The 11732-nt window shown below is 59.5% G+C and overlaps 1 protein-coding gene and 2 non-coding genes across 9 annotated transcripts; all 3 read right to left on the bottom strand.

The window, feature by feature from the left end:
* Positions 1 to 461: 461 nt before the first annotated feature.
* TBRG4 (transforming growth factor beta regulator 4) lies at positions 462 to 10683 on the bottom strand. Of its 7 annotated transcripts, none has more exons than XM_055335368.1 (12): positions 10618 to 10664; positions 10246 to 10377; positions 9243 to 9710; positions 6324 to 6647; positions 5705 to 5876; positions 5269 to 5426; positions 4751 to 4861; positions 3903 to 4047; positions 3373 to 3612; positions 3153 to 3264; positions 2947 to 3061; positions 462 to 2405 (listed from the first exon to the last, which is right to left on the bottom strand). In XM_055335368.1, the coding sequence occupies exons 3-12, from the start codon at positions 9657 to 9659 to the stop codon at positions 2304 to 2306; spliced, it is 1896 nt and encodes a 631-aa protein (XP_055191343.1). In that variant the 5' UTR covers positions 9660 to 9710; positions 10246 to 10377; positions 10618 to 10664; the 3' UTR covers positions 462 to 2303. The 7 variants fall into 7 exon arrangements, with proteins under 7 accessions (XP_055191343.1, XP_055191344.1, XP_055191342.1 ...); XM_055335369.1 differs by having other exon boundaries at positions 10606 to 10622; XM_055335367.1 differs by lacking the exon at positions 10246 to 10377 and having other exon boundaries at positions 10618 to 10683.
* Positions 5525 to 5659, bottom strand: LOC129516251 (small nucleolar RNA SNORA5). Its single transcript, XR_008665731.1, has one exon. It is a non-coding gene; the product is annotated as a small nucleolar RNA SNORA5 (small nucleolar RNA).
* On the bottom strand, positions 6037 to 6173 carry LOC129516250 (small nucleolar RNA SNORA5). The gene has a single exon (XR_008665730.1). It is a non-coding gene; the product is annotated as a small nucleolar RNA SNORA5 (small nucleolar RNA).
* Positions 10684 to 11732: the final 1049 nt, after the last annotated feature.

Here is an 11732-nt window from a genome sequence, read left to right as displayed (position 1 = left end):
TGTCTTCTGTCCATTTTAAAATACAAATGGTGTTTTTGGTGTTAAGTCCTTTATATATTTTGGTCACCTACCCTTTATTGGATATGTCACTTGCAAATATCTCCTCTCATTCTGTAGGTTTTAGTTTTTGTTTCCCTTGCTGTGCAGAAGCTTTTTAGCTTGATATAATTCAGGACTCACTTTCTGGTTTCAAAGGGTCCTACAAAGCCCACAATCAAGAGACCGTGTGCTACTGAGAGGCTGGAAATAACCCCAGGCATCTGTGGCCAAGTGAGTTTCAACAAAGATGCCAAGATCATACTATTGAGATCATACTTCTCAAGGGGAAAACAATCTTCTCAATAACGGTGCTGGGACAACTGGAGAGTCACACGGAAGAGAACGAAGTTGACGCTCAGCACACACCAAATTCAAAAGTCAACCCCAAATAGATTAAAAGTAATAAAGCCAGAATTATGAAATTCTTAGAAAACAGGGTATATTTTCATGACCTAGATTCACCAAATGATTTCTGGATAAGAGCCCCAAAGCACAAGTAAAAGAAAATACAATGAATGTCACAGAAACTTTGTAGCTTCAAGGACACCACCAAGAAGGTACAACCCACAAAATGGGAGTAAGCATTTGCAGATCATTTATCCAACAAGGCACTGGTTTCTGGAACATACTGTTACAACTCAGACGACCTAACTGCATATGAGACGCAGAACGGGAGTAGGCATTTCTCCAAAGATCATTTGAGTGGCCACTAAGCACACGTGAAGGTGAAAAGACCGCTGGTGGTTGTGGAAACACCCACTCGATGGCTAGAGCCATCCCCCAGCACCAGCCACAGGAACCTGCCCTGCCTCCTGGAACCTCAAGCGTCCACCACAGGGTGAGGGTGTGGAGGACCTCAGGGCCCCTCGCTGTGCCAGGGGGACGTGGGATGGTGCCACGACAGGCAGCCACACCCCAAGCACTGATCCAAGAATGGACCTAACCGCAGGAGCTAAACCCATCCAACCCAAGGTCACCAGCTGGCAAGGGGGATGCACGGTGTGAAGGGCACAGGGGTCCTCGTGCCAACGTGCACTCCATTCCCTGTCAGTGTCCTGGTGTGACACCCGCTGGTCCCACAAGAGGTCAGCACTGGGGAAACTGGGAGGACACAGGGACCACTGTCCGTTCTCATAAGCACAAAGTAACCCGAGTGTCTGCCATGAAGGCCGGTGGTCCCAAGTGGTGGATGGGACATCCCTGAAGTCCTCCTGAACCAGCTCTGCATGTGGCACTCATCCAGGACAGTGCTCCACTGTGGCAGGCCCTCCTGCCCCCATCTTGCCTAGACTACCTTGGCTGCCCCCCCCCCCACCCCCGGTGAGGGATGGTCAACAGCCTGTGCAAACAAGGGTCCAATGGCTCCCCATCCACCCCCAGGCCCGCGAGGTTTCAAGAGATGAACCAGCTCTTCCTGAGACCCTCTGGAGGCTTGTGGCACCACTGGGATGGGGACCTTGGGTTGAGGGGCCCTTCTCCCTGGCTGCCTTTGCACTCTTCTGAGCTGCTGGGGGCAAATGGCAGTGCCCAGTAGTCACTCTTGTCTATTCTGCCAATGAAATCTCTGGCAAGGGACCAGGAGGGAAGCAGACTGTTCTTTCAGTGTCTAGTGGGAATACTGCCAGGCCAGGACAGGAGGCTTAGGGCACTTAGGGCACACGACACCAGGACCCCTGGCTGGGATGAGATGGCAGTGAGGGGACTCCAACCCTGCTGTAACAGAGGAGTACACTTGCCTTCTGCTCCAGAACCAGTGCCTCCTGGTCAGCTTGGGTCTCTGGCTTCCCCCCACTCACTCGAGACCATGCACAAGAGAACTTCTAGGACAACTGTGCTGGGTACCAAACCATGATGAGAGCCCCAAGCCATGTGCTCATGTGCTCAAACCCCAATGGGCCTGCCCCAGGAAGGTCCTCACGGCTCCAAAGCTGGAACTCTAGGACCACATCTGCGCACAGTGTGAGCAGGAGGCAGGTGGCTGTGTGTGCATGTATAGGACAAGGGCCCCCGTGGAGGCAGAAGCTAGGACAGACGGACCGCCTGGAAAGCAGGGTGGATGGTGGTGACGGTGACAAAGGCCGAGATGCCTTCTGGTGTTGAAAACTGAAATTCTAGGTTTATTGCCCACAAGAGGCAAGAGCTGCCGGCCAGCACTCCTCTCTGGGCAAGCCCCACAGGGACGTGTGTCCATGAGTGGCCATGGCCAGGCCTCTGGGGGAACCTGGCCCCACCCTGGGGAAACGCAGTTCACGGCTCAGGACAGGTCACTTGGCCAGCTCCTCCGCCACTGCTTTTCTTATCTTGTCCTTCAGGTAGGCGCCTTTCTGCCACTCAGACTTGAGTTCCAGCCACTCGTAGTACGGGACCTGTGGGGAGGGTGTGGGGACCCCTGCTCTGTCTGTTCTGCGCCCACACCCCAGGTCTCCCAAGCCCACGGAGCTGTGGCACCGTGTTCAGGGAAGAGATCCTGGTTTCCGCAGGGCTCAGAGCTACAGGAGCCTGACCTCTAGGCCTGGGATCCAAGAGCCTGTGGCATCTGAGAGCAACTTTTTAATTTTTAAATATTGCTAAAAACAAAACCAAAAAACCACCCTGAGATGCGTGACAAAACTGTCATGTGGCCTCTAAGGCCACCCCTGTGTCCTGTGGCCCGTATAGGACAGTCTGCTCTCTGATGGGAGCAGCGAAAAGGAGCACAGTGTCCTGGGCAGCACCCAGCTCTAGCACCGGCTGACGTGGACGTGCAGACCTGGTGCACAAGGCCTGGAGCGGGTAACAGAAGCCACAGCCTTGGGGAAAATAGGATCTTTGAAGCTGCCCTTTCTCCTGCGTGAAAGGGGAACCCTCATAGGGACAGCCTCAGGAGCTGGGGGGCCATGTGGTCACTGCCTGCCCAACAGTACTCACATCCACCACCAGGAAGCCAGCGGCCAGCACATGGCGCCGGGCCAGCACGAAGCGCCCCAATAAGTCTCGGCTCCGGCTGCTGTAGTTGGGGAACTCCCAGCGTAGGAAGGCCAGCCTGGTGGGAGAGAGGTGCATGGATTCAGCTTCAGGGGCTCCTGGGCCCTTGGGGGGAGTGGGGAGCCCAGAAAAGCTGCAGGCCTGCCTACCTCTTGGCTCCAGGAGGCAACGGCTGGCTCCCGGAGGGTGGGGCAAGATGGGGGGCCACGAAGTCCCTCGGGGGCAGGAACTGGCTATCTGGGTCCAACACTACCTCAGCGTCTAGGGATGGGTGTGGGGCACATGTTGGGGACTGTCCTCGGGGGAGCAGGGGGCAGAACTAGGAGCAGTCCCGCGGCCGCAGTGGTGGGAGTATGGGGAGGACCTCACCCAGGACCCAGCCGTACTGCGTGGGCACCATGAAGCTGCCCCTGCTCCCCAGCAGCCCCCTCAGTGTGTCCTGCAGCTCCTTCTGCAAAGGGGTCACCTTCCTGTCTAAGGCTGAGAGCCTGGGGACCACAGCAGAGGCGGGCAGGAGGGGGCCCGTGTACTCGGGATGCTCCAGGTGGGCGGTAGCGTTGATGTGCAGCAGCTTCTGGAAGGTGCTCTGATGCTTTGGGGACCCGCCCCCTAAGGAAGAGGACACGAGAAGAGCGGGTGAACCGAGGACCAGCACGCTCTGCCTCCATGTTGCACCATGAAATACGTGTCATCACAGGCAGAAGAGGGTCTGTGGGCCACCCTCGGGGAGGGGGCGGGGGAGCAGTGAGTGCCAGGTGGGCTTGGGATGCCCCCTTTCCCCTGCCCAGCCCGGTTGGAGGTGCTGGACACATGCAGGACCAGGCAGCCACCCAGCTGAAGCTACAGCGGGGAGGGCTCCGCATCCCTCAGGGAAAGAGGGGATGCCACACACCACTCACCTAGGAACTGGGTATGCAGCTCAGGGCACAGCACGGCCCGCAGCTCTGCCTCTTGCACCTGCTGCAGCACGCACAGAGCCCACACCACGTCCACCTGCAGGGCTGGGGGCAGGCCCGACAGCATTGAGCCCAGCTTCTCACGGACCTGGGTGAGGACAGGGCGAGGTGGACGGATGGGGGCCTCCCTCAGCGGCAGCACACATCCCAGGGCCAGCCACGCTCAGGGCTCCCGAAGGACTTGGCTGCACCAAGGCCCAAAGCAGCTCTGGGGAGTGAGCCTGCAGTTGCTCTGCTCAGGCTTGGCGCATCCCCTTGTTGAAAGCTCCAGAAACCCTCCCTGTCACCCAGGAGCAACCTGGGCAGCACGACCTTCAGCTAGACTTTCCCACTGCCCCTCCCACTGGTAAGGGACCGCAGCCAGCCGACCTAGGGTTGAGGCCGGTAGACACACAGGCAGTCTCACTCCTGCGCGGGGGCACTCTGCAGTGACCTGCACACCTGTGTCCGCTGGCAAGTCTCACAGCATCAGCAGGGAGTTGAGGGAGCATCAGGGAGACCCAGCCCTGACCACGTGGTGACTGAGCAGGCTGATGGTCCTTGACCTGCAGCTGCTCTGGGCCACACAGTGCACACGTGGGGATTTCAGGTCTTAGATCCCAGACAACGCATGTCCCATGTGGCTCCAGCTGGCTCCCCTGGCCCTCTTGGCGCCCCCATGGCCCCCACGCTGGGCCTTCCTTCTGCCTCTATACCTAGGGCTCCCATGCACAAGTCCAGTCTGGAGTTCCCCCCGGGGGTCCGGCAGGCACAGGAAGAGGATGGGGGAAGCAGGGGTACACAGACTGTACCAAGCAGAAGAACTGGTCCTCTTGTTCCGGGTGGAAGTTCAGATGCGCGAAGGCCAGGAGCATGTTGCACAGGTGTAGCCCGGTGATAGTCTGGGCTCTGTCTAGGATGTGCTAGACCGGCCACACAGCAGAGAGAAGCGTAAGACACAACGGGCCCTCCCACAGGGCTCCCAGCCACCTAGGTCATCTAGACCTTCCCCCAGAGGTGGAGACTCTGGAAATGCTGCAGCCAGTCCGCATGGTCTCAAGTGGTTGCACGCAAACGTGAGCATCTTTCCTTGCTGCTTCAAGAGCAGAGAGCAAATTCGGAGCTTTGCTGTCCACAACAGTCCCTGCTACAGTCACCTGAGGCTGGAGACCACCCTCACCCATGTCATCTGCACCACCTGAGATGGCTCCTTCCCCAATCACCCTCGGATGGGGACCCCCCTCCCTTGACCCCCCCCCTTTGCAGCCTGGCAGTGTGTCTGGCCCGCTGCGCCTCCCTGATAGAAGATGCAAGGCGCTGCCCAGCTCACCTGGACGAAGGCCTCAAACAGGGGCCCATTGACCCACTTGAGGAGGGCGAAGGACTTGGTGCAGCGGGCCACCTCGCTGGATGTCAGGCTGGGAGCACGGGGCAGCAGGTCAGATGCAAGGCGCTGGAACACCTGGGTCTGCTGGAAGCCGAGTTTGCCTTCGGGACAGAGTGACCCCAGGGTTCACCCAGTGAGGGTCAGTGGGCTACCTGGGAGCCACCCAGCCACCCCTGTATGGCCTCAAGGTCTGGGAGGTTGGTGTCTGTGATCAGATTTATCCCTGAGGCCCAGTGCGGGGAATCAGGGCCCATGGGTCACAGTGTTGCTGTGGCAGCCTTTTGGACCAGTGCCAGCCACAGGATAGGCAGGCATCGAATTTGACATAGCTGCGGCCAGAGTGCCCCTTCGCCCACTGCTCTTGGTGGGAAGGGCTCACCATAGGCGTAAGCCAGGTCCAGGAGGATGCCTTTCGTCAGGGGGAAGGGCTTCTGGACCAGGTGGTAAGAGATGGCCCGCAGCAAGGGCACTGACCGCCGATTCTGAGTGGCTAGCGTCACCAGCACCTTCCGCAGTTCGTCGGGGCCAAACTGCTCCACCAGCTCCAGGCACTGTCAATCACAGCCGGCAGGGGTCAGCTCGACGGCCGAGGCCAGGGGTCCCATGCAGTGCAGCCCCTGTGGGACAGTGACTGGACCTGAGCTCAGTAACCCCAGGCCCCAGCTGGGTGGGGCCTGCCTCTGCTCCCAGCTAGGGACCCCCCGCTGGGTTCCCTGTCTGCAGCCAAACTTATCCCCAGGTCCCAGTGCAGAGGACCCAGGGCCCATGAACTGCAGGGCTTGCTGTGGCAGCCATCTGGGCCAGCACCCACTATGACGGGAATGGGAGCTGAATTTGACTTGACTGCAAGGTGGGGGAGGCATCACCACCAAGCACTAGCCTGGAGCTGACCACCTGACGGCCCCGGTTAGGTGCACAAGGTGATTGTGGAGGAAGACAAGGCACGGTTCGGGCCCTGTGCTCTCCCCACCAGGAGCCCAGGGCTCCTGCCCCAGTACCTTGTCTTCCAGGCGGTTCATCAGTGGCTCCGAGAGGTGCCCTATCTTGGCCATCATGGACACTACCATGCGGCAATCCTCGATTTCTGCCCATCGCCGTTCCAGGTGTAAAAGCAGCTCAGCCAGCAGCTCCTGGGAGTCCCGCTCCTGCATGTAGGTGGCACTGGACTCCGCCAGGAAGACCAGGTGCCTATACTTAAGCCTGCGCAGGCGCCAGCGGACCTCCTGCTCCACCGACTGCAGCTCCTTGCAGGCCCTGGGGAGCGCCAGCGCATAGAGGCTCCGGAGCAGCTTCACAAGGATCCCATGCCACACCGAGGTTATCTGGGTTAGAAGGACACAAAAAAGTCACACGCAAGACTCCACCTGACTTATGTCAGGGGTTTGGACTAGAAGCTGCCTGCCCAGCACAGCCCACCCACTGCTTTGGGGTGGGGGAGGGGGCTTCTGGCAGCTGTCTGGGTCACCTTCAAACAAGAACGTTGCATGAGAAGCGGAATTCCCGAATTTCTCCAATGCAAATTCCACAGAGGAGGCCGGTTACACACAGACTCGGCCACAGCTCTGCATGGCGGGCACATCTGGTGAGTGCCCATCTCACACATGCAGGCCTGAACCCAGGCAAGCCATTGCGTCCAGGACTGGGAGGCGAGCCTGCAGGAGCCCGCTCGTTCCTTTGCTTGTGGTGACCGTATTGCTCCCTGGCTGTTATAGACACACTGACTTTCCTACAGCACACAACTGCCCCACTGAGTCTGAGAAGCCCAAATTCTAAGCCCCTTTTCCCCAAAGGAGCGGTCCCACAATTGTGGGAAACAGTGTTTCTCATGGATGTTGATGAGAGTAACGCCGGCATCCAGCACAGCATGTCCAGGCACGGGGGACCCCCCCCTGCCCCACCCAGTCCGTGCTCCTCAGGCGTGAAGCTATGCAGAGAGGCCCTTGAATGTGTGGGCAAAAGGAGGCCTGGGTCCAAAAGGATGGCCCTGGCCATCCTAACCCAGGCGTCTGGGACGAGGGGCTGGTTGTTCACTGGCTGCCACCATGGCCGTGTCAGGCACCAACACCAGGGGAGCTTCACACCCCACTCCAGATTCCTTAAAGCCCCACCAACTACAGCAGTGCCATGCTGGCACCTCCCTCCCTCCTTCTTGGTACCTGTTTCTGACAAGAGGACCCTGCCGTTCCCAGCAGGGTGTGTTTCCAGGCCTCAGAGAGGCATGAGGCCCCTCTAGCCCAGCCCCTTGCAGAGGCAGTATATGGCAGGGGGCCCACAGGAGAGCCAGGACACAGGCACTCGGTGGGGAGGAGCTGTCTGGAGCACTGAGCCTCTAATGCTGCCCCTTCTTGTGAAGCTGCTCCCTTCAAATGTGAGCTAGAACCACACCTGGTGCTGAATGCAAACAGGGGAGCCGGTGTGCGAAGGGCTGCGGATGCTGACAAGTCTGGAATCTGAGTCTGTTTCAGGAAACCTGGTGCCTGTGTCTGTGCGTCTCCTGAATAGCAGGGAAACTTTTAAAAAGCTCAAATCTCCAAACTCGTTATAATTTGTTCCTGGTTAATCCTGTTTGTCAATTTGTCATCTTGTTCACATCCACCTCCTAATACTTGCTTCCTTAGTGTGTACACGGTACTCAATAAATAACCGTCAGGACCACACCCTCACCACCAGAAGGGCTCAGGATGAGATCACGAGCAGTGGCACTGGTGTTGATCACCTTCTGTCATGACTCCAGCATGCGCGCACACGTTTCACTGAGACAAAGCTCCCAGACGTGATACTTCCCCTACCACACACGTTCTAGCATTTCCTCCCTTGGCCGAGTTAGCCTATCTCATAAAAAACAGCCAGCCACACCCCCTGCTTTTCGGTGGAAGCCTGGAAACCCCACCCTTGAACTGTGAATCTCCTATCCCTTTTGCTCAGCAAGGGACTGAAGCATAGACTTGGGGAGGGAATGTGGGCAGACAAGGCCAGAGCAGGGGTTCGACCTCCTGCCTGTGGTGTGGACCCCCCCCTCTGGCAAAAGAGCCAACTGGAGTTCTGCTTCCTCCCCTGCAGGTGCTACTCAGGCCCTCCCCCTGCCCTGTTCCCTCAGTGTAAGGGTCTGACCAGCTGGATGACGGCTGTACCCAGCCCGGTGCCCTGGCGCCCTCCGTCCAATACCCTGTATCCCTTCCAGCCGTGGAAGCATGCCCACTGTTAGCCAGACAGACCCTGGACGGGAGCTACACAAGTCAGGACTGCCTCGCCAGGGAAGGGCGTTTGCTGCTTGGGAAAAAACAGCTTATATTGGGCAGCCCTGATGGCCCAGTGGTTTGGTGCTGCCTTCGGCCAGGGGTGTGATTCTGGAGACCTGGGATCGAGTCCCATGTCCAGTTCCCTGCATGGAGCCTACTTCTCCATCTGCCTGTGTCTCCCCGCGCCCCCATGTCCCTCATGAACAAATAAATAAAATCTTAAAAACAACAACAACAACAACAACACAGCCTATATTCATTCACCTAAGACGTCTGCGCAAAGGACTAACAGGAAAAAGACACATAAAAGTATTTGTACTCTATGAAATGAAAAACTAGGGGCACCTGGGTGGCTCAGTGGTTGAGCGCCTGCCTTTGGCTCAGAGTGTGACCCCAGGGTCCTGGGATCAAGTCCTGCATCGGGCTCCTGCATGGAGCCTGCTTCTCCCTCTGCCTGTGTCTCTGCCTCTTTCTGTGTCTCTCATGAATAAACAAATACAATCTTTAAACAAAAAACACACAAAAAAAACCCCAAAATGAAAACCTAGAGGATGTGGAGGACTTAGCTGGCGGGGCGGCGGAGCTCCTGGCTGTACCTGGAAACTGACCGGCTGCTCTGGACTCTAGGGCCACCTTTTCCTGCTCGTTGAACCCTCAGAGTACATTCTAGAAACCCACCTGGCTATTGACCAGCTTAAGCAGCTGCTGAAAGTGGGCATCCTGCAGAAGCAATGCCTTCTTGTCTTCTGGCTCATTGGCCAGCAGGCGAGAGAGCTGGATGAGGATGAGGGCTGCATGGTTCTCGTGCAAGCAGTGACCACCACGAAAGAGCTCCAACAGCTCCTCAGGCCGAGTAGCTTTCTCAATGAGCTGGTCCACGTCTTGGTGCTCTGAGTTGGCAGCGAATGCCTGTTCCTTCTCTACAAGTCCCGATAAGGGACCTGGGAAGTGGGAACTGGGCGAGGTAGCTGAGGACGTCAGAACCCTGGGGGCAACCCTGCTAAGTCGGAGTACGAAGGCCGGAGCCAGGGCAGGGGCCTCGAGCATGGCTCCCCTCAGGAGGCAGGTGCATCGCTTCACCAGGCGAGCTGCCATCTCGGCCTGGGGGGCAGGCAGCTGAGACTCCTAGCCGGCAGTTCCACAGCCCTGAAGAGACAAAGGAGAGGAAGGGGTGAGGCGGCCAAAGCTGCGGACCCCCAGACACGAGAGCAAGACACACGGACCGCGGCTCAGCCCCTCTCCAGAGAGGCAGCAGCCTCTGCTTTCTGCCGGCGCTGCACACCGGTTTTCCTGAAGAACCACCTTTAGGCTTTTGGTTCCGCGCAGGTGACCGAGGCCCAGAACTCATCCGCATTAGAGCCTGGGCTGCGGAGAGTCCGCGCACTGTGCTTGGCATCACCCGAGGCGGTGGCCGGGTCAGCGGTTCAACAGTGACCCCGGGGCCCAGCCCGAAGCCGGGGCTCCAGGCGAGCAGCAGGCTCCCAAGGGCGGGGAAGGGGTCCCCATCACCCCGCCCCCTCCCCTCCGGCCCCCACCCATCACCGCGGCCCTCCCCTCCCGGCCCCATCACCCCTCCCGCCCCCTCCGGCCCCCGGGAACCCTCCTCCCCTCCCACCCTTCCCTCCTACCCACCCCCCCCCGCGACCCGGGGCCTCGCCCTCTTCCCCGGCCTATCACAAACCCCGCGGACGGGGCCGCGCACGCCACAGGCAGCTCGCACAGGCCCCGACGGCCTCCTCCCGCCACGGGGGCGCGCTCCAGCTCCGGACCTCCGGGGCTCCCTCCGCAGCTCCCTCCGCGCCAGACGCCCGTCCTAACCGCAGAAGAGCGGACGCTGGGAGACGCGGGGTATCGGCGTACTCGCGCCGCGAGGCTCGGCCTCCGGGTACAAACCGAACACCTGCACCCGCGCCCGCGGGATGGCGGCGGACGAGGGCGTGCGCACGGACCGGCCTCCCCTCGCCCCGGGACTCTCAATTCTCCCGCGTCCCCCCGCGCCCTTGGGGGCCTTACAACCGCCGCCCAGCCGCCCCCTCCGCACCATCAGACCTACACGGCGGCCGCCAGCACCGCCGCTGACCTCCATGTGCCCCCGCAGCGTCCTAGGGCCACGCCGCTCGGCGCGCTCTTACGTCACTCGGAGCGCCGCCGGAAGCGAGCCGCGCCGCGGTCCGCCGGTCCGGAAGTCACTGGAGCTCCTTTCCGGCCGGGAGCCATCTTTGCTGAGGGCACGCAGCCGGCAGCCACTGGCTGCCCCTTTCTGGCCAGATGCCATCTTTGCTGAGGGCACAAGCTGGTTGATGGGAAGAAGCGGAGTGGGAGACGGGGGCGAGGCGGCCCTGGTGCGCGGGGAGACGGACGCGGATCCGGACCCACGGCTGGAGGCCGAGCGCTGTCGGCGCTGTGCGGGGCTGCTGCGCTGCGGCCGGTGCCCGGCCGACGTCGTGCGTGCGTCCGGCGGGGGTTCTGTTGTCTCTAGAACGGAGGAGTCGAATGCGCGGGCTTTGGTGATGCTTCCGTGTGGCTTCATCGACCCTAACGAGTGTGCCCTTTGGTGGGGGCTGCCGATGGCAGGGGGAGGGCTGGCCTGTGCGTTGGGACGAGCGGTAGGTCTTACCAGGCTTCTCCCTCGGTGTTGCTGCGAGCCTAAGGTCGCTCTAGACCATGGAGGCTATTAAAAAGTAACGGACAGCAACACACACACGAGGACACATCTCAAAACAAAGGTGTAAAGTCAAAGAACGCTTACACCTCCACGTGAATGGCGCTTGCCCACGTAAAAACCAGTCAAAGAATTTTTTTAAAAAGGATTTTATTTGGGAGAAGGCACGCACACACAGGTGGGGGGGCAAAGGCAGAGGGAGAAACTGACCCCCACCAAGCAGGGAGCCCAGCCCAGGGCTCTATCCCAGGCCCCTGAGAGCCTGACTTGAGCCGAAGGCAGACGCCTCACCTTTGCCAGCTGAGCCACCCAGGTGCCCCTAAAAACCGGTCACAGAATTTTAAGATTTTATTTGAGAGCACAAGTGAGAGCGAGCGTACATGGGTGGGGTGGGGTGGGGTGGGGTGGGGTGGGGAGAGGCAGAGAAGGAGAAGCAGGCTCCCCAGTAATGGGCTGGATCCCACGACCTCAGGATCATGACCTGAGCTGAAGGCAGATGCTCAGCT

The sequence above is a fragment of the Nyctereutes procyonoides genome, unplaced genomic scaffold, assembly GCF_905146905.1.
Source record: "Nyctereutes procyonoides isolate TBG_1078 unplaced genomic scaffold, NYPRO_anot_genome, whole genome shotgun sequence".
In the NCBI taxonomy this organism is placed as follows: Eukaryota; Metazoa; Chordata; class Mammalia; order Carnivora; family Canidae; genus Nyctereutes; species Nyctereutes procyonoides.
Note: the sequence above shows the minus strand (reverse complement) of the source record. Positions and strands in the feature narration are given on the sequence as shown.

Bases quoted from the DNA above. Each gene is read 5' to 3' on its own strand.
- TBRG4 (XM_055335367.1), bottom strand. From the start codon at position 9,659: ATGGCAGCTCGCCTGGTGAAGCGATGCACCTGCCTCCTGAGGGGAGCC. The intron at 4,048-4,750 runs GTACAGTCTGTG...GTCCTCACCCAG, and splicing joins AGGACCAGTTCTTCTGCTTG to GTCCGTGAGAAGCTGGGCTC. The intron at 3,613-3,902 runs GTGAGTGGTGTG...CCTCTTCCTTAG, and splicing joins GCTGCATACCCAGTTCCTAG to GGGGCGGGTCCCCAAAGCAT.